The sequence below is a fragment of the Emydura macquarii genome, unplaced genomic scaffold (assembly GCF_026122565.2).
Source record: "Emydura macquarii macquarii isolate MOO-44397 ecotype Brisbane River unplaced genomic scaffold, CSIRO-AGI_Emac_v2 contig_312, whole genome shotgun sequence".
Lineage (NCBI taxonomy): Eukaryota > Metazoa > Chordata > Testudines > Chelidae > Emydura > Emydura macquarii.
Window position 1 is genome coordinate 10,350,704 of NW_027130449.1, and position 24,032 is coordinate 10,374,735.

At 61.3% G+C, this 24,032-nt stretch overlaps 1 protein-coding gene across 5 annotated transcripts in view; it reads left to right on the forward strand.

The window, feature by feature from the left end:
• Nucleotides 1-1,175: 1,175 nt before the first annotated feature.
• MCAM (melanoma cell adhesion molecule) overlaps nucleotides 1,176-24,032 on the forward strand; it is a 30,690-nt gene continuing 7,833 nt past the window's right edge. For all 5 annotated transcript variants that reach the window (XR_010922999.1, XR_010923000.1, XR_010923001.1 and 2 more), the window contains exons 1-12: nucleotides 1,176-1,241; nucleotides 18,275-18,402; nucleotides 18,873-19,083; nucleotides 19,388-19,458; nucleotides 19,697-19,781; nucleotides 20,099-20,278; nucleotides 20,677-20,804; nucleotides 21,174-21,339; nucleotides 21,689-21,810; nucleotides 22,139-22,280; nucleotides 23,412-23,533; nucleotides 23,751-23,889. Coding sequence is in view for 2 of the 5 variants with exons in the window: in XM_067565098.1 (XP_067421199.1) it covers nucleotides 18,301-18,402; nucleotides 18,873-19,083; nucleotides 19,388-19,458; nucleotides 19,697-19,781; nucleotides 20,099-20,278; nucleotides 20,677-20,804; nucleotides 21,174-21,339; nucleotides 21,689-21,810; nucleotides 22,139-22,280; nucleotides 23,412-23,533; nucleotides 23,751-23,889 (1,468 nt within the window). In the remaining 3 variants the exon portion in view is untranslated. The remainder of the gene's footprint in view (nucleotides 1,242-18,274; nucleotides 18,403-18,872; nucleotides 19,084-19,387; nucleotides 19,459-19,696; nucleotides 19,782-20,098; nucleotides 20,279-20,676; nucleotides 20,805-21,173; nucleotides 21,340-21,688; nucleotides 21,811-22,138; nucleotides 22,281-23,411; nucleotides 23,534-23,750; nucleotides 23,890-24,032) is intronic.

A 24,032-nucleotide genomic window follows, 5' to 3' on the forward strand; every position in this document is an offset into this window, starting at 1 on the left:
TCGGCTGTTACAAACTAGCCCTGTGCATCTGTAACTCCAAACCGGCTGAACGAGATACGCTGCAATTCTCCAGGCTAAACTGGAATTAAACACCCCATAATGGAGTTATAAGCGATTGAAAAATGGAAAGTTCCCAGACCCGCTAAAGCATTTCCTCTCAGGTTCCAGTTACAGGGCTATTTATGAGGCTCAGGAACAGCCTAGAGACATGGGCTGAGGTTATTTACTTATCCCAGAGACATGATAACAGTCTGCAGCTATCTGAGGGGGAGGAATGATGTAGGGTGGCACAGGGAGCGGGGTGGGTAATAAGGAGTCACGGCATGAAGTTAAGAAAAAGCCGCTGGAGGAGAGGAAAAGTTTCTTTGCAGTGAGATCTGCTCGGCTGTGGGACAGTCTCAGACCCAGGCTGGGAGAGGGACACATTACACAAAATCTTGAAAACCTAAGCACCTAGGCTAGCAAAAGTACAGCAGGAAACCATCCTGCCCGGGGCCCTGCTGCTACCCAAAGCCTGCAGCAAGCTGGCCCTGGAGGGGCAGGAGGTCGTGGGCCCAGTGCTGTGACCGTCCAGACCGATGTGTTTCTTTGCAGCAGGTTAAGGTGCCGCTTCTCTGCAATGCAAAAGGGAGAGCGCGACAATGAACGAGGGGGTCTGCAAACAGCAGAGGGAGAGCGGACAGCTGGGCTTGGAACAGCGGGGGGAGCGGAGGGCTGGACAGAAAAACCTGCATTGTCCCAGCCAGATCTCGCTGCAAGTCGACTGCTAGCTTGCGGGGAAGGTGTCCCGGAGCCAGAGCCAAGCAGCCGCTGCGCGGGCAGGCGACGGGCCCCGCCTGGCGGGGAAAGCAGCAGCCGGGGGCTCGGAGAAAGTGCAGGCGCCTCGGTGCAGCCTGAAGTGCACCCACCGCCCAGCGCTGCCCTCCGGAGAGCGGAGGCTGTGCGGCTAGCGGGGCTCGCTCACGGCCTGCCCCGCTCGCCCACCCCCCCGGCCCCGCCCCGGCTTCGTCCCTCCCGTGGCTAACTCGGTGCAGTCGGTGGCCCGCCTTGGCCCAGCTCCCAGCCCAGCCCCCCCTGCATCCCTGCCTCCCTCCCACCTGACGTCAGCCCCTGGGCTTCTCCAAACCCAGCCTCGCCGCCTCTGCCTCCCCACTCCGGTCTGCGAGCGCGGAGCATGGCTCGGAGCCGGACGGCGGGGGGCCTGGGGCTGGGCTGCCTCCTTCTTCTTTGGGGCGCCACAGGTGAGCGGGGGGGGCGGCGCACAGGGACCCCGGGGGGGGGGGGCTGCGCATCTCCCGGGGCGCAGGGGGGACCGGCCGCGGGAGCTGCTCCCGGGGGATGGAGGTGCCGGGTTTCCAGGACGCGGTGGCCGTGGTGGGCTTAGCCGGGGGTGCTCCTGTCGCACGAGCTCGTCCCCTCTGCGGGGAGGCGGCTGATTTGGGGGTGCACCGCTGCGCCCCGTTTGCGCGGAGGGGGGAGGGTCTGCGGGCAGTTTGCGCGGAGGATGCTGCGCCCCTTTGCTGAGATCCGAGTCTTTATGGGTCGGACCGGGCCGGGCCGGGCCGGGCCGGCGGGTGGCTGTGTCTGAGCCCGGCTCCGCTGCGGAGTTCGGGTCGGCGGGCGGTTTCCACGTGTTCTGGGCTCTCGCAGAAGCCGAGCCGGACCCGGGCAGCCCCCGGCCCGGATTGCAAACTGCCCCGGCTCTGCAGTCCCAGCCCGGCTCGCAGCACAACGCTGGTGCATTCGGGGGCTGGCTCAGAGGGCGCTGCCCGGCCCCTCTCCTTTATCTGGAGGGGTCAGCGCAGAGCCGGGCTCCTGTTTGGGGGAGGCCCTGGTGGAAACGGACCCCTTCCCTGCCCCAGCTTGGGTCAGTGTCACTGCGACCCCCCCTCTCCCTGGCCCCCCTTGGGCTCTGTAGCGGTGCTGGCGTGAGGGGGCATCTGGGCAAAGAAGGGATTTGGGGGCTGGGGCTTCACGCTCTTTGTCAAGTGAAGCAGAAGGTGGAGCGGGGGGTAGCAGCTGTGGAATTGCTGTCTGGCCCTGCGGGTGGGGAAAGGGGCTGGGCGGGGAGCAGAGGGACCCTGGGGTTAGAGAAAGGAAGCCCTTGCCCCTTGGGGAGTGGCTTTCGGGCCCGGACTGAGTTCACAAAGGGACAAGATGCAGTGTGAGGTCCAGGGGTGACATGTGTGGCCCGGTAATCCGGGGCGGAAGGAGACACAGGGCAGTGGCGGGTTGTAAATCACATTTCTAGCTGAAAACTCCACCTGGTCTAAACACCCAGCTGCAGTGGTGTAGTTAAAGGAGTGATATGATAGTGATTGAATTAAACTGGTGCGACTCCGGATGCTCATATTGATTTGAACCTGATTCAGAACAGTTCAGCTGTAAACGTACAGCTTCAGGCTAAACCAAGGGAACAGGTTTGAAACCAACATGAATGGTTTTCACACCAGTGTAAATTAAGCCAGTACACTTTCTGTGTGTAGACAGATCCTCAGTGCTTAACAGAGAGAGGGAAAACAATTGGGTTGCCCCCCCCCCCCCTTTGGTCCAACTGGGTAGCCAATGACCTTGGGTTGTTCCAGCTAGGAGGAGAAAATTGGTGAGAGAATCAGGGATTTTTGATTCAACCCTGTTTAGTTACAAAGAATGGACAAAGTCCGGTTCCCTTGAACACAGCAACAATCAAACAGGAGACAGTTTCTTTGCCTACAGTTCCAAGCCCCTCGTCCAGCCAGCACTCTGCCCAAAAGTTCTCTCTCTTGGCTTTTCTCAGAGCCACATGCCCCGTGCTTGCCCTGACTGTGCCTGGTGCTTCCTAGCTGCCTTTTATCTCAGTGTCTCTGGTCTTTTCTGCTGCGTCTTCTCCAGACACAAACTTGCACAACGTAAGAGCTAGCAAAATCCCTCTGGCCACATGTGTCTCGCATGTGCCTCTGGTTTGGGACGTGACGGGCCTTGTGTTTCGGGTGGAGGCTGCGATTGTTTCAGAGATCTGGTGGTATAAAGGAGCTTAACGACTTCTCACAGCAATCTGAGACAAAGGATGCCAGTTATGCCCAACCTAGAAAGATATTCTTGCAGCTACTTGTCCACCTTGTATAGAGTTATTTTTATGGCTTTGCATGTATGGTCAGTGTCTCCCTTGGCCTCTGCTCCTCTGTGAATGGTTATAAGCCACTGCTCAGGACATACCTTTTAAAGGCGCCTCTCCTGGATACATGTATTTCTTAATAATGAACCAATTAAAAAAAATCCCAGTTAACGGTGTCCCTTTTAAAGTGCGCATTTCAAACTGCATCCACACAGCACGGCTGGCATGCAGCCACTTCTGGGGCAGGGCGTGGCAGCTATACAACACCACACGAGAGGAAACTTTGGCCAAGAAGACGACAGCTAACTCCTGCTCTTATGAAATGACAAGGGTCTGAATGGCCAAGCAGACTAGACAGCCCTTGTGATTATTTCGGACGGGTGTGTTTAGGAGACCCCACACATTACACTGCCTGTATCTGCTTCAGAGGGAGGGCTAAGGTTTAGGCAGCCAGCCCATCACCTCCAGCCGCATAGACTGATCCCTTACTCAGCCAGGGTGACCTTCTGAGCTTTCCTTTTAGGCCTGGTCGAAGCCGGCCGGGAGAGGTGTGATACTTGTAAAGTTTCCCCAAACACAGAGCAAGATCTGCTGGTTTCGGGTAGTGGGGGGGGGGGGGGATCCCTTTCATTAGATGGAGAGAAGAATTTGCAGACTCCTCCCACATGGCAAATGGGACCCTGCCTTGTCCCTGAAGCCGTGCTACAAAATACTTCCCGAGCTTTGGATTCCTGTCTGCAGTAGCAGCCTGAATTCCACTTCCCACCCCAAATCCCCCTTGTATACTGGGGAAGGGCTGTTCCTCCTTCCTCTCATGCGGCTGTTGCTGCCAGGGGACTCGGCAGAGAGAGAGATGCTGCACAGGAAACGTGCCAGGGCTTGGCTTTTCTTTTCCAGGGTGGCTTTGACGCGGCCACCCAGACAACAGGTCTGGTGGGGGGAGGGGGGAGAAGGAAGCAGCTTCCTCTTTTATCTTTCTCTTGCTGCCAACCTCCTCTTTGTGGTGGGCATGGGAGCAGCTGGCATCACCAGGGCATTGAGCTGTGTGCGCTGGGCCGGTGAGATCCTGGGGCTATGCAGAAGCAAGTGCAGCTTGGTCTGTCCCCTCCCCACCCCATGTTGCTTCCCCTCTCCGTAGGCCGGCTGTCCCCACCTGTAAAACGAGGGGTTTCTCCCCCCTTCCCAGGAGGGTGGCACGTGCCAGCCCAGTGCTCTGGGGGCATAGAGCGCTCGCTGTGATCCCCTTGGGTTTCAGCTTGCAAGAAATACCAGCCCGAAGAGCTTCCAGCCTCGGTCTCTTGGAAAGGGGATGCTGCGTGAGTCAGCACGAGGAGCATGGACGTGGGGGATGGCACTGTGGGCAGCAGAGGCTGCGCCGGAGCGTGGCAAATCTGTACAGATTCTCATCCAGGGCGTCAGATCTATTGGGAGCTGGCCATCGCTTTCCCTTCTATGGCGTTTTCCCCGGAGCCGTGTGTTTCTCTTGGCCTTTCTCACGTGTTCTTTTTTTATCCTCTAACCTGAGTTTTTTTTTTTTTTTTTTTGTTAGCCTGTGTATGTTTGTGTATTTTTTCCCTTCCATTCACAGCTGCCTCCTCTCCCAGCAACTGGAGGTCAGCAGTTCCCATTGGGCCAGCTTGCCCTGTCCCCGGATCAGGACTCCACCGAGAGCTGATCTCCTCCCCAGGTTGTGTTAGGGTATTCTATTTATCCAGCTTGCTTCCTGGGCTCCAGAGACAGTTTGCCGTGTCTGTGAGGTCTTGTCCCACTCAGCCTGGCCAAGTTTACATCCCCGCTTGCTCCCAGGCAAGCTGAATGTGGAGAATCAAGGCACAGCCGCCGCGTTAACCCGCCTTGCGAACCAGGGTTTCCCAGGCTGCATCCTGCTCCCACGACCCCATGGGAAGCCCCACCCCCAACCCCCGAACCGTCAGAGCTGCACGTCTGCACATGGGGGCTAGTCGCTCACCCAAAGCAGTGCGAGGGCTGGGGCGGATGGGCTGGGAGCAGGATACGGAGCCTTTCACCGGTTCGGAGCCATTCAGCGGATGTGCTAGGATGGGTCCTGGTCCGTCCTCGATGGGTGGTACCCATGGGCCGATGAGAGAGGCTGAGAACTCTCCCTCCCCTAGTAAGGGTGCCCTTTCAGGTCAGTGTTGGGGGCACGCTGCTAGAAGGGGAAGGCTGCCTGGCTATGCCCCCTGCAGCATCTCACCTTCCCCCGGCACTGGACGTTCTGCAGGGCCCTGGACGGCTCTCCGGAGCCCCCGGTTCAGGCTCTCCAGGCCGGTAGCGGGAAGCGCCCCTGCCCTCGTGTAGCTAGCTGCCAGGGCACGTGCGTTCAGCCAGCGTGCGGGGCCCGCCCAGGTCTGAAGAGCTGAGACTGGAACGGGGGTGTAGGGGTGGGCTGGGGCGGACTGCTGCAGGGGTGGGACGAGTTGATCCAAAGGAAGTCAGGGCGCTCGGCTTTTCCTGGCTCGCTGAGCCCCTGGGCTGAGCGCCGCACGGAGCGTTAGCGACAGTGATGGACGAGCAGCGCGGAAGGACAAGCAGCTGCCGCTTTGGAAAGCTCCCCTCCCACATCCCTCAACGGGTCCCCAGCACCCTCCTGCCCTCCTCGCCCCTGCGATGGGCCTGGGCTGTTGGGAGGGGTTTTTTTAATGCCCCAGGTGACGAGGCCCAGCCAGAGTGCGGGGGCAGGGCCAGCGCCCATCACACAGAGCTTTGGTTGATGGATTTTTATTTTATTTTTTTATTTTTTTTTTGTGGGCGAGTGAAGTGTTTTATGGCTCCTGTAAGTGCAAGGCTGGCTCCAAGCACTGAGCTGGCCCTCCTGCCAGCACACCTCAGCCCTGCTAGTGGGGGCTGGGCGCTGCAGGAGCGGGGGGGAGGGGGCTTTCTCCTCCCTGAAGCGTAAAAAGCAAATCTTTGTTCGTGTGCAGTTCTGGCTCCAGGCCGGATGTTCCAGAGCCAGCTTGGAAGGCGCAGGAGCAGCGAACCGCTCTCTTGAAATATAAAACTGTAAATCTTCAGGGCTCTCTCTGAAACCCTGCCAGGCAGCTGGGAGTACGGGGGTCCTGGGTCCAAAGCGCTGGCTGGATCTGAGGCTCGATCGCGATGCTGGCGAGCAGCGGACAGGCCGTTTCGGGAGGAGGGGGGGGGTTGTTGGCCTCTTTGCTATGCTGGTCCCATGTGTTTTGGGCAGGATCCAGCTGGGAGAGGCAGGGATCGGAGGAGCTGGGAGCTCCCCTCCATCCTGCCCTGCTCCCTACAGCACCCTGGGCTAGAAGAGGCTGACACTGGACACTGGACTGACCAGACACTGAGCAGGTTACTCTGGGCACAGCGTCCGGGGCTTCTCTGAGCTGGTGACCACAGCCGTAGGAGATGCTCTCCCCTGGGAGGGGGGCTGTGCGATTGCAGGACTGGGGTAGAAAAAAGGGGGGTGAGAGGAGCTGCAGACAGGCCGGGCTAGCCGGGGACGGGCCCTGGGCGTGGTGCCGGAAGAGCGAGATGGGCGCCTCGCTGCGGCTGGAGGGTCCGGGGCGTTCAAGGACATTCAGCCATGACTGACCTCATCGGTGCCGATGGGATGGGGGGGGAACCGCCTCCCTGGGACCCTGCCTTGGCGGGTGGGCAGCCTCCCCTAGGGTCTGCTGGGGGCTCCTTGGCCCATTGCTTTGCCGGGGTGGCAATGGGTGTCCTGGGAAGTCGCCATTCCCGGGGAGGATGATGAAGGGATGGCCTGAACCTCAGGCCCCTTGGTGCAGGAGCCATCCCCCCCCTCCCCATTCTCTGCCATGGGCTGGTAGAGCCTGACAGGCCCGAGGGTCCCAAAGGGTGGCTCCGTGCGCCCTCCTGGCTGTCTGTGCTATGGGGCAGAGCGGTGGGATCTCCAGTCCTCAGCCGCTTTCCCTCATGTGCCCGGCTCAGTGCCGCTGCGCCTGCGTGGGTCCTCTCCCCTGCTGGCCCCCTTCGGGCAGAGGCCCCAGCCTGCCCTCTGGCCCGTTCTCCAGCCGCCACGGAGCTTGGGGGTGCAGCTCATCCCTCTCGCGTCTCCCCTGAAAGGCCGGAGACACCAGGCTGGCCCGGCTGAGTTGCACTGAGTTACAGGGGCGCCTCTCCAGCCTGGGGGAAGGGGCGGATGGATCCTCTCCGGCTGCGGGGGGTTTGGAGCGGGGCGCTCCCCCTCTCGGTGGGCGTGGGGGGTCTGCAGTGAGAACGGTCTCTCTGTTCCCTGGGCTGCCCCGGCCGTGCCCTCTGGCCCGGCTCAGAAAGTTCTCCAAGCTCCTCAGCGCGGGTCCCTCAATGCAATCATTGTGTCCCGAGGCTCCCCCTCCAGTGTTCAGGGCCTGGCCCCTTCTCCTCCTCCTCCTCCCCCCCCCACCCCACAGAAGGGATCCAAGCTGGGGGGTCGGGTGGGACCCTGAACACTAGGTAGGGGGCGGGATGGTCAACCTGAGCCCGGTCACTGCCGAGAGAAGTGGTGGGGAGCCAGCTGGGCACATCCAGAGGTATTGGGGGAGATCCCCCCCGAGTCCTCCCCTGAGCCTGGCCTCCCCGCCATAAAGACTTTCAGCTCAGCCCCTCACCTTGGTGTCCAGCCTCTCCCTGCGCCCCTAGGGGAGCTGGGGTGGCTGCAGGGCAGCGGGCACTCCCGCCGGGCCGAGGTGCCGGCAGCGGGGCGCGGCACGTGTACCAGGGCGCTAACAAAAGGCATGTTCTTCGCCTCGTGCCGGGCGGCAGATTCCGGGCATTCCTGGGCTCTGAGCTCACGGCACTGGCTGGACTGATCATCCCTGCCGGATCTCGGGGGGCCGGGGCACCGGGCTCGCTTTCTCTCTGAGCTTCTGGCCAGCAGCACCAGCAAGATCTGCTCCTTCCCCCTTCCCTTCTTTGTGCTTTAGCCAGCAGCGCCTGGCACGGTGACAGAGCTGACTGCCCTTCTCTGCCCCGGAGATCTGGATCCAGGCTTGGGTCCGCCTCCGGTTTGCCCTGACGTGGATGAGATCTCCCCGGGCTGCCACCCCGGCCAGCCGAAAGGTGCTCTTGTAACGGGCCTGGGCCTTGATGCACTCATTGCTCACGATCTTCTGCCAGGCTCAGGGAGAGGCGTGAGCACCGGCAGCAGGTGAAGCGGGCTGTCCCTTTGCAGAGAGCAGCTCCATCCGGTCCATTAAGGCCCCCGGACTCCGCGGCATGGTCAGTCTCTTCGGCTTCCTCTGCAGCTCGTTAATGATTCCCTTCGTTTCCTGCCCTCACTAACCTGAGCTCGCTACCTGCCCGCACTGCTTAATGGGCACTCTTAATGCACACTTAATGCACAGCAGCCCACCGACTCTCCCCGTGCCAGATCGGTGCATTTCCCAACAGCTCCATGCTTGGGGTGCTTCCCTGCCCCCCCAGATTGGGGCAGGGAAAAGGGGGAGCCCCCAGAACATTGTCATCTGCCCTTGTCCTGCTCTCACTCCCTGTCTGAAGCACATTCTGCTTGCCTTGCCTACAGCCCTGGGGTCCTGTTCAATCTCCATCCTTAGCACCGCAGGTCTCCCAAAACCCGTGCACTCGGGGGGTTCCCTGGGCCCTTTCTCCAAACTGGGGAGGCAGGGGATCTGCAGGGAGTTGTGTCTCCCCTCCCCAGGGTTTGGGATGCCTCAGGCCGTACGGGACAGGATACAGTTTCTCCCCTGGGCTGCTTATTCTAGTTGCGTCCTGGTCAGTGGCAAGCGAGCGGTTTCCCTCTGATGGCTGTTTGGTGGCCATATTTGTACTGAGTTTGATAGGTCTCAACTCAGCTCCCAGTGGGCAGGTGTCGACATCGTGCAAGCCAGCAGCAGGCTGCAGTGAGCCGGCGAGATGGACTAGTGTTCTCCCGGGGCGTTGGCTGGGTAAGCTGAGTTAATGCTGGGCTGGGGAGGGGGCCAGGAAAGGCTGCCCAGCGTTACCAGGTGCCGGGAGGCAGCAGTGCTTGGGGCTGTGAGCGCAGAGCAGCTGTGGCATATTTGCTGAGCAAACTTCTCTATCTGCCTGCCGGGGGCTTGGGGCAGCCTTTCCCCAGCTCCCGGCCTACCAGTGTAGGGGCCTCCAACCCAGCAGTGAGGGGGACCTGCGACGGCTCATCCCGGCTCCGTGGGAGATGGGGGTCCCTAACAACCAGGCTGCCCCCGAATCCGGGCAGGATTCTTCCCCACACTTCCCCGCTTGCTGCTGCTGAGATGTCCCAACCGACAGAGCTTCCTCCCCTGTCCTCCGGAGCAGGAGAGACCTGGCTCTCGGGATTACTCCCATGGCTCTATTCCTCCCTGCAGTCCATCTCCAGCTGTGTCTGGCTGAATCCAGCCCTCCGGGGCTTAGCTAGCCACCCTGGGCTGTCAGGTCCGCAGCTCCGGCGGGCTTTGGCCCATTGAGTTCTCGGTCGGTGCCGCCGGGCCGGGCCGTCTTGTTCTCATGCGGGGTTTGTTTACCATCTCCGCGCCCGTCTATTCGGGAAGCGTCTCTGCTCCCCAGGTCCTGCCAGTGCCGGGTCGATAAGCCATTACATTTTCTCCAAGGTTCTGGAGCCCGGCCAACCGCTCCATTACCACTGCGAAGCTGGGAACACAGTGCTGAGGAAGTAAGGAAGGTCTCATTGTAACCACTTCCCTTGTTCCCTTTCCCTCGAGCTGGAGAGAGCTTTTGGAAGGAGAACCCCCTTAAGAACATAAGACCTGCCAGACTGGTCAGACCAATGGTCCATCTAGCCCAGTGTCCTGTCTTTTGACAGTGGCCAATGTCAGGTGCTTCAGAGGGAATGAACTGAACAGGGATATTAGCGAAGGATCCGTCCCTTGTCGTCCAATCCCAGCTTCTAGCATTCAGAGGCTAGGGACACCCAGCGGGTGGGTTTGTCACTGTTCCCTTACTTGTTTCTTTTCCAAACTGAAAAGTCCCAGACTTTTTAATCTCTCCTCATATGGAAGCTGTTCCATACCCCTCATCATTTCTGCTGCCCTTCTCCGCACCTTTTCCAATTCTGGTATATCTTTTTTGAGATGGGGTGACCAGAACTGCACGCAGTATTCAAGGTGTGGCCGTACTGTGGATTTCTGGTGGCAATGTGATATTTTCTGTCGGATTATCTATTCCTTCCCCAATGGTTCCTAACAGTCTGTTATCTTTTTTGACGGACGCTACACATTGAGCAGCTGTTTGCAGAGAACTGTCCACAATGACTCCAAGATCTTTCTTGAGTGGTAACAGCTAACTTAGATACGATCGTTCTGTCTGTATAGCAGGGATCTTGTTTTCCAATGTGCATTACTTTACATTTATTAACATTGAATTTCTTCTGCCATTTTGTTGCCCAGTCGCCCAGTTCTGCGAGATCGCTCTGTGACTCGTTGCAGTCTGCTTTGGACTGAACTGTCTGGAGTAGTTTTGTATCATCTGCAGTTTTTTCCACTTCACTGTTTATCCCTTTTTCCAGATCATTTATAAATATATTGACCAGCACTGATCCCAGGACAGACCCTGGGGGACACCATTACTTCTCTCTCCATTCTGAAAACCAACCATTTATTCCCACTCTTTGTTTCTTGTCTTTTAACCGGTTACTGACCCAGGAGAGAACCTTCCCTCTCATCCCATGACTGCTTGTTTTGCTTAAAAGCCTTTGGTGAGGGACCTTGTCACAGGCTTCCTGAAAGTCTAAGTACTTTATATCCACTGGATCACCCTTGTCCACTTCTTTGTTGTTGTAACAGATTGACGAGGCACGAGCTCCCTTTACAAAAGCCAACTTGGCTCTTCCCCCAACATATCGTGTTCATCTCTGTGGCTGGTAATTCTGTTCTTTACGATAGTTTCCACCAATTTCCCTGGTACTGAAGGTAGGCTTGCCGGCCTGTCATTGCCAGAATTACCTCTAGAGCCTTTTTTAAAATATCCGCCAGTCACCTGGTGCAGATGCTGCTCTCAGCGCCAGGTCACGTACCACAGCACCCAGTTCTGCCATTGCGTATTTGAGTCCCTTCAGAACGCTTGGGGGAATCCCATCTGCTCCTGGTGACGTACGCCTGTAAGGGGAAGCACAGGTGGGTGTGAAGGGGCTGCATCCCCTCCGACTGCCAGGCTGGGTGGTGGAGACAGAGGGTAAAGGGGTTGTGCTGCTCCCACCAGCCCAGGGCAAGGGCAGCCCCCACACTTCTGCTCTCTGCTGCTGACGTAGCGCCCCATTCATGCTTGGCCTTTCCCTGAGCTCCCTGGATCTTGTGGGCGGCCAGGAGATGATGACAGGATTCAGTCATCCGCCCCACTCCGGCCGCAGAGAGACCCGGCCATTGTGCTGTTTGCTCGAGTCCCCCGGAGCTGCCAGAATCTGCTTCCTTCTCGCAGCTCCTCACGCTGGCTTTTCACCAGCGGGGATGAGGGCAGGGGGCCTGGAATGCTGTCACGCTGGGCCGTTCCCCCCCCCCCCGAGGGCCCATATCAGGGTCTCCGCTCAGGGTTTCCTCCCACTGGGCTGTATAGGGCACCCTGGTGTGAGCTGTAACCCCATGGGACTCTGTGCCCCGTGTCCTGCAGGGAGGCACCAGCGAAGGGGAGAGCCTGACATCAGCTGAGATTTGAAATCTGGTGCAGAGCAGAAGGCAGCTCTTGCGGCTGGGCAGAGAGGAGGCTGCTGGGAAGGGAGCAGAGCAGAGCTGAGCAAGGAGTTTAAATACCAGCATCAGTGCCAGTCAGTGCTATGCATAAGTAGACTAAGCAGTTCTTAGGACCCCGAGCAACTCAAGGGGACCCCTCATTTGCTTTTTAGTACGTGTTGGGGGAAGGCCAAGGGTCTAGCACCACCTCCAAAAGGGCAGGTTGCTTTTGTAGGTGGCTCCTGAGATGACAGGGGAGGAAATACTTTGCAACCAGTTACACTTCAGTGTAAGACCAGCCACACTGGGTCAGACCAATGGTCCATCTAGCCCAGAGTCCTGTCTGTTGGCAGTGGCCAATGCCAGGAGCTCCAGAGGGCATGAACAGGGCAGTTATTGAGTGACTCATCCCCTGCCATCCAGTCCCAGCTTCTGGCAGTCAGAGGTTTGGGGACACCTGGAGCACGGGGTTGCATCCCTGCGTATCTCGGCTAATAGCCATTGATTGACCTCTCCTCCGTGAGCTCATCTCATTCTTTTTTGAACCCACTTAGAGTTTTGGCCTTCCCAGCATCCCCTAACAATGAGTTTCACAGGCCGGCCATGCATGGCCTGAAGGAGGACTGCCTTGTGTGTGTTTTAAACCTGCTGCCTATTCATTTCACTGGGTTGACCCGTGGTTCTTGTGTTATGTGAAGGAGTAAATGACGCTTCCTTATTTGCTTTCCTCTCCACACCATGATTTTACAGACTTCTAGCATGTCCCCTTTCAGTGGCCTCTTTTCTGAGCTGAAAAGTCTCAGTCTTTTTCATCTCTCCTGCTACAGAAGCTGTTCCGTGCCCCTAAGCATTTTTCTTGCCCTTCTCTGCACCTTTTCCAGTTCTCATGGATCTGTTTTGAGATGGGGTGAGCAGAATTGCATGCAGTGTTCAAGGTGTGGGCAGTGCATCCCTGACCAGCTTGGCTCCTAGCCCTTGGTGGATCTATCCCCCAGGAGCTGCAGCTCCTTCTTTGTGATTTGGTCCCCCAGCCAGGTCACTGCAGTCCTCCCCTTCCAGGGTAGCAAAGTTTTGCAGGGCAAACTGTCCCACACAGGCCTCTTGCCACTGCCTGCTCTGGCCACTTCTCCCCATGGCTGGCAGGGAAACCAAGGCCTGCCCTCTACTCTGGGCTCCAGCTTAGAGACCCTCTGATCAGCAGTCAAGGTTGCACTATCCTAGGCCATGCTGCTTTTCTCCAAAGCCTTTTCTACCCCTCTGCATCTCCCTTCTGCATTCTCCAGCTCAAACTCCCTCCTTCCAAGGAGCCAGGGCAGGCTAGTTCTCTCAGTAGCTAAACACACATCCCTTCCCTCCCCAAACCATTGCAAACTGTTTCCAAAGGCCCCGAGGGTGCTCACCTCCTGGGCTTTATGTTCCTGTTCTTGTCCAGCTGAGCCTCATCCCTAATTAATCCCTGCTCTTGCAGGTTCAGCTGGGCAGTTAATTGGCCCAGCCAGCCACTTTAACCCCTTCAGGCCTTGTATGGGATGGACACCCCAAATCATAGTCTCAAGCCCGTCACCCACAGGGGTGCAGATGCCTGCCTGAGGGGGGACTGAGAGGTCGTCCTAGCCTGGTCCCTCTGCTTTCCCCTGTGGTACGCCAGGGCTCTGTCAGCTATCCACAGGGCCTGCTCTGTGGCTACTGATTTCTCCTGCTGCTTGCCCCACAGGATGCCCCAGCTCCCTTTCCCTCAGGAACTGAGTCCCCACCCTAACTTGCTTCGCTTCAGTGGTAGTTCCTCTGACCGTCTGGGGCCTCCCTGGCCCACTTGTTTTATCTTCCTTGCCACCCAAGCTGCGGCCTGGCGCTGTGATTCCCGGCTGCCACGCGCAGGGCTCGGGGAGACGAGGCATTTCCAGGGAGCCAGGTGGCCTTTTGTCCAGCCGTGTTTGTTCAGCTCTCCTCTCCGGGGGCGGCTGGCAGAGCACATGCAGCTCCGCACAGCTGGGGTCTGGCTGCCAGGGTTACTGGGGATAGCGCCTGTTAAAGAGCAAGTGGCTGTGGGATGCTCAGGGCGTCTCCGGCTGTGCCAGCCCAGGGCGGGAGCTGGTACCGCTGCTCTGTGACGCTTCTGGGTCGACTGCCCGGAGACACAACCTCCAAAGCCGCTTGGCGAAACCACTGCCCAGTAGCATCCGAACCAGCTCCTCCACTGCCCCGGTGCTCTGGGGCTGCATGGGGAAATGACAGCCCCAGCCCGGGCCCAGAGCATTGGGATCCTGTGGGTGTATCCTGGTAACGTGGTGCGGGACGCGAGGGCCTGGCAGGGGGCACAGACTTGGGCAGGAGACTTGGGGGCTGCTCTTAGCATGTTTCTATCCAGGCAGGGGCGATTTCAAAGACCTTGTGCTCTTCAATTAGGAGCCCCCCGCTTCCCCTCTACTGTGAACCCCCCCCCCCAGCTATATTCTAGCCCCTGGCTATGTCCTTTGTCCTGTGACCCCAGTCCCCAGGCTATATCCCCCCCAGGTGCATCCCTTGTACTGGACTGTGGCACTGGGGGAACTCTGGCGTAGCGTGGCCCTCTGGAGACGTGAGCGGCTGGCTGGGACAAAGGCCCCTTGTGCCGGGTCCAGCGCGGGACAAGGCGTTTCCTATCTCGATCTGCACGTCGAGCTTTTGAAATCGCTTCCTGAGCGAGGCGAGTGGCCAGGGCCGCAGGGCCCAGGCTCTCACCGTAGGGCAGCCGGGCTCGGGGCAGGGCGGGTGGCGCTGTGGAGGGCGTGCGCGCGCCTCTGTGGAGCGGGTCCCGGTCGTGCAAGCAAAGCCGCAGAGCCTGTCACTGCTCTGTCACTGCTCCGCTGCTCACCGCCATGGCCCGCTCCCAGCCCGGATCCCGCACGGTGCCATGTGGTGCCAGCCCGGATCCCGTGCGGTGCAGCCCGCTCCCAGCCCGGATCCTGACTGTGGCTGATGGGGGGTGTGTGTGCAACCTGATGGAGGGTGTTGCTGGCCCTTGGTGCGCCCTCTGCAAAGACGCTGGGTCACCCCCTGCAGAGGGCTCAGGCTGACTCTCCCCACACCAGGGGCACGCAGACCGACCCCCAGCGGCAAAGCGCCGAGTATCGCCTGCTGCCTGGCCCTCTGCTCTCTGCTCTTGGGCCAGGCTCTGAACTGCGGGGGGGGGCGGGTTGGAGACAGGGTGGGGCCTCTGGCCAGCCCCTCTGCGGCCATGCCTGCCCGTCTCCTGCCTGGGGGGGTGCCCCGGGGCCGGCTGAATCCTCGTGGCCGCCTGCCTGCCAGGCTCGCCGTGCTGACAGACGTGAGTCAGCCCTGGCTGGGCAGCTGCCTGAGCTGGAGGCCTGGGCACCGTGTTGTGGGAGCTGCATCCTCCCTTCCTCCCCGGGTCAGGGGCTGGGGCTGCTGTTGGCCTGTGCCAGGCTCTGCAGCAGCGTCGCTGGCTCATCCCGGCTGCGTTGCCCGTCATCATCCATCCCTCACCGGCTGGGAGCAGTGCCGGCAGCCCCGTCGCTGCCTAGGAGAGACAGCTGGGCCTAGACTGGGTCCACTGCTGCCCCCCCCCCCCCCCAGCCTGGGAGAGCTGGGGCTGCATCATGGGCAGCTGGAGCCTCAGCAATCCCCCCAGAGCCCTTCTGACAAGCCGCTCGTTGGGGGTCTGTCTCTGCTCCCCATGGTCGCCGTCCGCTTTGCCCACATCGGGTGCCCTGCATGACCCTTTGCAACACAGAGCGATCCCGCCCTGGCCCTCTAGCTGTGTGGGGCTGGCTGGGCTGAGCCCTGGTGCTGTTCCCCCCCGCCCCCCAGCGGCTCCTTCCCTGCCAGCATTAGTGGGATTTGCTGTCTGACCCCCTCTCCCCTTCTCCCAGGGGGCTGCCCTGAGTCCTCTCATCTCTTGTTAATGGCAGGGCTTGAGGCTGTCCAGACCCTGAGGTTTTCCCTGCCCTACAAAGGCCGGGGAGGGATGAGAGGGGCTCTGTTTGCTGCGGGAGTTAAGCAGGCAGGCGGGGGTCCTGTGGGCAGCAGCTGGCACAGATCACAGCCCCCCTCCCCGGCAGATCAGCGGGGTATCCCCTGTGGGTGGCACTCCGCTCCCTCCCGGGTTGGTGGGAGGAGGGGGCTTGGCGGGCGGTGAGGGGCAGGGCAGAGCAGACCTGTCTGAGAGGCAGGGGTGAGGGGCTGGGACCGGGGCAGGGGTTTATAACTCAGACAGAACCTGGCCTGGAGTCTGAGCGCTGGGGGAGGCTGAGGCAGGATGGGCTGTGGGCATCCACGGGTCCCTCGGGCTGGCTCTGGCCCTGCTCCTAGCCCACGGCTCTGCGCACAGGGGAACGGGCTGGAATCTCCTGGGGAGCACAGGCAGCGGGGAGCCAGGACGCCTGGGTTCCGGTTGTGAGGCAGGGCTGAGGTGTGGGCTCCTGATCTGAGGTGGAGGAGCCAGGATGCCTGGGTTCTGTCCCTCACGCCAGGAGAATGAGATCCAGGGGCTAGTACAGGAGAGGGGGAATCGGGGCACCTTGGTTCTACGCTCGGCCCTGCCACTAACCACCTGGGTGACTGGCAGGGGGGGCGAGTCCCTTCCCCCGCTGTGTGCCTCAGTGTCCCCATATGGGATTAATGGTCTGTGCTCCTAGGGCAATGAGGAGACCAGGGGGCTCCAACCCCAGGCAGGCAGGCCCAGAAGGGTGGATGGGCAATGCCACATACCCCCTGTTCCTCTCCCGGCTGCGCCACAATCAGCCCGGGCCCCAGAGGCTCAGAAACAGCAGCGCTGGAGCCGGGGGTTCCCTCCAACCACCAACCCTCTCCACCACGTGTGGGGCGCAGCAGCCTCCCTCCTGCATGGCCTGAGCCGGGCCAGGCAGGACCCCCCTTCTGCTGGGGCAGGGACAGTCTCGTGCCAGCCTCACGCCCTGCGCTGACGGATGCCATCTCGGCCAGGAGCCCCCTCCTCTCTGGCCGCAGCCCGGGCCCCAGGTGAGAGACAGTGGCGTCTCCTGAGCGATCCTCCACCTGCCGGGGCCGGATAAAGCTGCGGCTGTGACTAGGAAGCCAGGATTTCCCCCGGGGGAGGGGGCTCCGTGATCCCGGACACCCCCCCCACCCCGGTCGGCACTGCCATCCCGGCCACCGCAGATGTCCTAACACAGGGGCCCAGTCCCACAACGCTGCGCTCCGCCGAGCACAACATCCTGCCCCCGAAGTGAAGTCATCCCAGAACAATGGGGGGGAAGATGTTGGGGAGGGGGGGGGCCAGGAGGCAGCGGTCCCCCTTGTGCTGTTAATTGTCTAATCCCCCCCCCCACCCGTTCTGCCATAACCGCCATCTGGAAAGTGACTTACGGGGCGTGGCTGCCTTCCCCACGCTGGGACACTGGGGCGGGCGGCAGAGCGGGAGCCCCCGTCCATTGGGCGTCTCCCGCCTGTGGGGCCCGTCTCCCGAATCAGTCCGTGCTGGGGAAGGATGGCGGGAAGGGGGCAGCTGCAGGGGGCAGCGCCGGTAGCTTCCCCAGCCCTAGCAGAGGGAGCGTCGTGGAGGTGGGGGGGGGGCAAAGCTCAGGGTCTGGGGCCCATTGAGCCCCTGGTCCCTCTGGCTGGGGAGACAATGGAGAGCTGGGGCTGCAGCAAAGAGACCAAGACCCTCCAGATTTGTCCCACCCGGCCCCAGACAGCTGTGCGCCCCCGCCGCCCCGGCCTCAGCTGGGTCCCTAGCGGGGCAAGGCCTGCGCCCCATCCCACCCTTAGAGGGGAAGGAAGCAGCGTGTTCGCCAGGCTGTGTGATGAGCTGAGTGGCCTCAGCCGGCGGCTCTTCTCTGCCCTTGTCCTGGCCACGAGGGCGTCCAGCTGCCAGTGGAGAATCAGGGCTGAGCCAGCCCTGGGGGGGGGGCTTCCTGCGCTCTCGCTGGGCAAGTGCTGAGCCCCGTCCCCTGCACACCCGCTGGGGGGGGAAGGGAAGGGAGCTGGGGAGCGGCTGCGTGAGGAGGAGCAGCTGGACAGTAGCAGCGGAGAGGCTGCCAAATGGGAACCATCTGGGGCGAGGGGAAGGAAGGAACCAGGGGCCAAGGGAACGTGCGCCGCAGCTGAGACTGGGGAAGGGCTGGGCTGGCCTGCAGGGAGCTGGAAGGGCCAAGCAGGGCTGGTAAGGTCTGCTCGATGCTGGGAAACTACCCCCCGGCCAGGCCCTTGGGAAGTGCCCCGTGGGCTGGGTGAGGGTTGGGGGGATGCTGAGCCCACGCGGTGGTACCATGGGGCAGGCCAGTGTTTGCACAGGGGTCGCCGGTCTGCGCTGTGAAATCTGCCTGCCCAGCAACTGGCACGGCCACGGCCCCCCACAAGGGCGCCAGCGCCGGCGGGGCATCTCCTGGGGGCAGGTCTGGCCTCTGGGGCTCTTTTGCTGGGGGTGTTTAGCTCCCTCTATCTCACCGGGGGTGGGGGGCAGATTTTTGCTCCCTTTGGCCCCCGCAGCAGCCCCTGTCCCTGGGGATCCATCCCCCCCTTGCCTCCAGCAGTGCTTGCGGGGCATTCCCCCCGTCACCCTGTGTCCCTGTCTCAGCAGGGGGTGTCAGCAAGGTGGAGGTCTCGATGCCAGAGGTGGTAGAGGTGGAGCTCGGCCAGACAGCCAGGATCCCCTGCAACTTCTCCATCCCCGGGGAGGGCAACTTTAGCTACATCAACTGGTTCTATGTGAGTAGGAGGCCAGCGCCCTGGGGGGGTCCTGATGGGGCAGGAGTGGGGGGGGGGCCTGCAGTGGGAAGGTGCAGGGGGGCAGCGATGGGGGAGAAGCAGGGGGCACCCCACAGGAAGGTGGCAGGGAAGGCGTGGGTGGGAGACGCCCAGCAGGAAGCTATGGGGGGGGGGGAGAAAAGGGGGGACGCCCGTGGAAGGGTTTTAGTGGGAGGTCCCTGGGCATTGCTGCACGACTGAGTCCTGGGGGAGGCCAGTCGCTGGCCTGGCGAAGGCTGGTGGGGGGAGATGGGGGGAAAGGGTACCAATCAGAGCCACACGGCCGGGCCCCTGGAGGGGACATCCCATGGGCCAGCATCCCAGCCCCCTTGGCCCTCCGCTGACCGAACAAAGCCTCCGCTGCCACCTGGCGGCACCCAGAGGGCCCAACACCCGGCGCGGCGGGTCCCTCTAGTTCTCCTTCCCTTTAGGAGGACAAACTCAGCCGGACGAAGATCTACTACGTGGCCAGCGGGCAGGTCTTTCCCCAGGACACGCAGTACAAGAGCTGGGTCACCCTGGAGGACGACTTCGCCCTCACCCTCCGCAAGGTGACCCTGGCGGACATCAAGACCTTCGTGTGCCAGGTCGGGGCGGGCAGCCTGGGCGTGGGCGAGAACCGGACCAAGCTCCACGTTTACAGTGAGTGCGGCTGGGCCCGGGCCCGGGATCCAGGGTGCGGGGGGGGGGAGTGACGTGCTGCGAGGGGCAGCTCTGCGCCCAGCCCCTGCTCTCAACGACGCTGCTCAGGGAACATCTCCTCCTGGTGCAGTGGGCAGGTGGGAACAGGCCCCTTGCGGAGGACAGGACTGCGACCCAGGGCTGGGTCTGGTTCCTCCTTCCGTGGAGCTGGCCTCGACCCCGGGAGGGGCCAGCGACTCTGCCATGCCCTGCCTTTTCATCCCCCCCGGCACTAACACCTGCCTGGGCTGCTGCTCTTTTCCAGAAGCCCCGGTGCCTCCGGAGATCAAGGTGAACAACGCGGGCATCTCAGTGACGTGTAGCGATATCCCAGAGGTGAGGAGAGGCAGCTGCACCCCATGGAGCTGGGCCAGGCTATGACCTCAGCCAAAGCCTGGCCAGAGAGATTGGCCAGTAGGGAGAGGGTGGGGGGCACTGCTGGGAGGAAGCTCACAGCACCAGCAGGGGCGGGGGGGGGAATCATAATTGCATCGTCTGTGGGTGGAGGGAGCCCCGGGGTGCTGCACGGGGACCCAGCGGTTTTCAGCACCAAGCGCTCCCTGTGCTGTCTCAGATTGCAACGTGCATCAGTAAGAACGGCTTCCCGGCCCCCAACATCACGTGGTACAAGAACGGGAGTCCCCTGTGGCAAGACAACCGTAAGTCTTGGGGGCAACTCCTGCCCCTGGAGCTGCGTGGGTTCGGCGCGCACCGTGGTGGGGGGCGGCCCAGGGGCGCTGGGGTAAGGGGCCAGCTACAGCGCTCAGGAGAATCCTGGCTGGGGTGAGGGATGGGAAGCGCTCAGCAATCCTGCGCAGCGCCCGGGCTCAAGAAACGTGTGCGGCCCCCCTTCCTCCTTCCCGGGGCTGGATCTCGGGGAGGGGGGCGGCCTCCTTGGCACCAGCATGGGGGGGCAGGGTCTGCAGCTGCTCACCCCCTCTCAGCACTGCCCCCATGACCCGCTTTCGCCCAGCAGAAACCAACCTCCGCTCCACCGTGACCAAGGAGTCCAGCGGGCTGTACACGGTGAGCAGCACCCTCCACAACTGCGTGAGCCGCGAGGATCGCCAGTCCCTCTACCACTGCGAGGTCAGCTACCAGCTGCCGGGGGCCGAGCGGACGGCCGCGTCACAGAAGATCAACGTCACCATCTTCTGTGAGTCGGGGGCTGAGCGGCCAGGGCCGGGCGCGGGGGGATGGGCTCTCCCTACCAGCTCCCGGAGGCCCCGTACTGCAGGGCTGATGCTGCCATAGACCGGGTTGTAACTTCCGCGGCCCTGCCGCGGGACAGCCCTGCACCTGATGCAGTGATTCACCTTCCCCCCAGCTCCAGCAGTTCCAGAGGCGCACGGTGCCAGGTGGGCATCTGCTCACGTCCTGGAAGCGTTGCGTGTGGCTGTAGTTGGGGTCCCTCTGCTGTCACCCAGGGTCTCCTGCAGCGTCCCCATCTATTGGATGCCCCCGCCAACAGGCTCCTCGTTGCTGCTTGTTAGTTTCTCACGTGGCCCCACGATCGCTTCTCACCTCTCTCTCTCTCTCTCTCTGCCCCCCCAGATTCCACGGAGAAGCTGAGTCTGGTGATACTCTCGCCCCAGCCGCAGGTGCGGGAAGGGGACGAGGTGACGCTGCTCTGCAAAGGGGACGGGAATCCCCCGCCCGAATACGAACTGCTGAAAGTGCAGGTGAGCCAGGGGCCAAGGCGGCCGGCCTGGGCTGATGCGGGGCAGGCAGGGCTCTGCGTTCCCGGGAGCTGGCTGAGCGCACCTCGAACGTGGGGCTGCCTCACGATCCCATCTGAGCTCCGCAGTACACGGGGATCCTGGCCTTCCCTCCGCTGGGCCAGCCCCAATCTGGGAATCTGTAGAGGACTGGACGGCTCAGGGAATGGGATAGTCTCTGTGCCAGGGAGCTCGTTCCAGCACTGGGTCCAGCCCAGCACATGGGACTGGGCTATAGAGCCACCCCCAGGCAGCAGCTTCGCCCCCGTTCCCGGTGCCACCGCGAGCAGCGTGTACCCCGTACCCCCACTCCCGTCTCCCTTGTCCCCTCAGGAGGCAGCAGGAGGCTTTCCCCCTAAGGAGCAAAACCTCAACGCGACCAACGGGGTGCTGATCCTGAAGAAGGTCAAGAAGGAGCACAGCGGCCGGTACCTGTGCCAGTCTACCGACTTCGAATCCATGGGGATGCTGGAAGCCGAGGTGGAGCTGTCAGTGAACTGTAAGGGAGGGCCGGGAAAGTGAACCCCCCCGTGCAGCCCCAGCTCTTCTCCCCTCATGCTGTGCATGAACCCGGGCAGTGCCGCCCGCCCACATCCGTGGAGGCACAACCTGTCCCTACCCAGCCCGATGGGCCGTTGAGGCCAGCTGGCCCGAGCCGCTCCCCAGCTGGGGACGATTGGAGGGGGCGTTAGAAAGCGGCCGCTTCCGGCTGCCCCCACCCACAGCCAGCCTGCGTCCATGCCCCAGGCTGGCGCCTGGGAACCAGCTTCTGTTCTGCACCAGCGTCCGCAAGCCCTCAACCGCACGAAGGGCGCCGCGTCTCATCCCCACCCTCCTTCTCTCCCTAGACCTCGAGGGGCTCAAGATCACCCCCGAGGCGCCCATCCAGCTTCAGCAAGGAGACGTCTTAGCCCTGGCCTGCGACGCCAACGGCTCCCAGCCCTTGGAGTTCCAGTGGAGGAAGGAAAAGGTAAGGAATGGGGCAGGCAATGCAAAACGGCGCCAGGACCCAGGCACAGGACGAGAGAGGCTTGTGCCGAGCTCCAGTGACCCTAGGAACAAGACGCTGCCTCTAGACTTGAGTTTGATGAAACCTCATTAAGACTCCCCCCGCGGCAGGACATTCCTTGCCCATGAAGAGATTCTCTCCCTGCCACTTCCCGCTTACGCCCCCCAACAGCGGGGCTTTGGGTGAAGCCCCGGCTGCTCCCCGAGAAGCCTCCCTGGCCACGTGCCGCTCCCGCCCAAGAGACAGGGCCGTGGCAGCCGCACATGAGCCTGGTTATCTCCTTTTCCAGAAGGGGAAGGTGCTGGGACGAGAAAAACGGCTGAAACTGAGCAACGTCACCCTCGAATCTTCGGGCAACTACAGCTGCGAGGTGTCTGTGCCCGGGGTGCCGGGGCTCTTCCGTTCCAAGCAGGTGTACGTCGCCGTTCACGGTAAGAGCCAGCTACCGCTGTATCCTCAGCCCCTTCCCTGTGTGGGCTGGGGTGGCAATCCCAGCATCCAGCAAGGAGCCCGAGGAATTGCCCTGGCTGGTCACGCCGTCCTCAGCTGACTGCTTCCACCCCTCCAGCTCTGCTGGTCCCTGGCCCTGGGAGGAAGGAACTGGCAGAGCGAGAGAGAGGGGCAGCCCACCCACGGTCTTTCCTCCTCTTTTCAATGCGGTTGTGCCCTGTGCCTAGGGGGCCTGGTGCATGTCCCCACACCTGGTCAGATGGCTGCAGGGAGGCCATGTCACAGTCCAGGGCGACGGCACCTGTATACCCCCCTCCGTGGGCTTTTGAGGGCACCCACCCTAGACTCCCGGCTCCTCAGCCGTCACCTCTCTTGGGCAGAGACCCACCTTTCTCTCCATCCTGGCCGGGGTTTTTCCAGGCTGCACAGTTTATCCCAGGCGTTCCGGCGTGCTGGAACAGAGAAGAGTCCATGCTTCGCTTTCTGGATGGAGGCTCTGAACAGCTGCAATTCCCAGCAGCTATTTCTTAACAAGCACATTTATTCTTACGGGGAAAGCATCACAGAGAGAACAGATTAAAAACAACCAGGCAGAGGTCACCCCAACTCCAGCCTCAGGCACTGGGAGGGGTCGGGTCCTTCAAAGCCCCCAGCTGGGTTTTCCCCGGTGACAAGTTTGCAGCATCTCAGACTCCGAAAAGCCAGAATCTCTCAGCCGCTCCTTTGTAGAAACTTGGGCCTTTGACCCTGGCTTTGTGCACCAGGTGATCAGCAGGGCGGGGCTTCAACAGGCTGTGGTTTTGCACTGCCAGAGGTGGGGAATTTGCATTCATCCCCCCAAGAAAAGCACTAAACACAGAGTCCATTCTTGCCTGGCCCATTGTTCAATAGAGTCCTCTGAACGCGCCCCGCCCCAGGCTGTCACATCTGCCCCTCAGGAGGTTTCATACAATCCCGCCCCACAGTAAAACATCGACCATTCACGGATTACAAGGGACCCCCAAAGACACTTGAACTTCATTCAATCCGATCTGCCAAGGACACTGCAGGGCATTGCCCTCTGTCCCGGGCCACGCTGGCATCTCTGCTCTGTGTTTTTCCCTCCCCTGCAGCAAAGCCGCAGATCAGTCCCAAGGAGTCCGTGGTGCACGTGCAACAGAATGAGCTGGTGAACCTGACGTGCAAAGCAGCTGCCTTCCCGGAGCCCACAATCACGTGGAGTGTCAATGGAACGGTGAGACGCACCAGCTGGCTGCGGCGCGGGGAATGGACCCAGCTGCCAGGGCAGTGGTTCTTGACCTCTTCCATTCAGGGGTCTTATGTTACATATTTTTGGGGACCCCACCCCATAGAGGGAGGGCAGTCATGGGCTCTGGTTGGGAATCCATGGGCTAGCAATCGCATCTTCCCCTCCGGAGCAGCATCCATCACTCCCTTCCATCTTCCTCCAGGTCCAAAACCACACAGAGCGTCACCGTGTCATCAGCAGCTTGACCGTCCAGGTCACCCCAGAACTGATGCTGTCCGGAGTCACCTGCACCGCCACCAACAAACTGGGCGCTAACAGTCATCATATTAAGCTGCAGCTGAGTAAGTGTCTTGGCCATCTCGGCAGGGGGAAGCACCCATGTGGGAAATCCCACTCTTTCACTCCAGACCAGGCAGCCCTCTTGCTCTAATTCACCCTCTACCTGGTGAAAAGCAGCACCCTGGGTTGGGATGGTGCTAACACA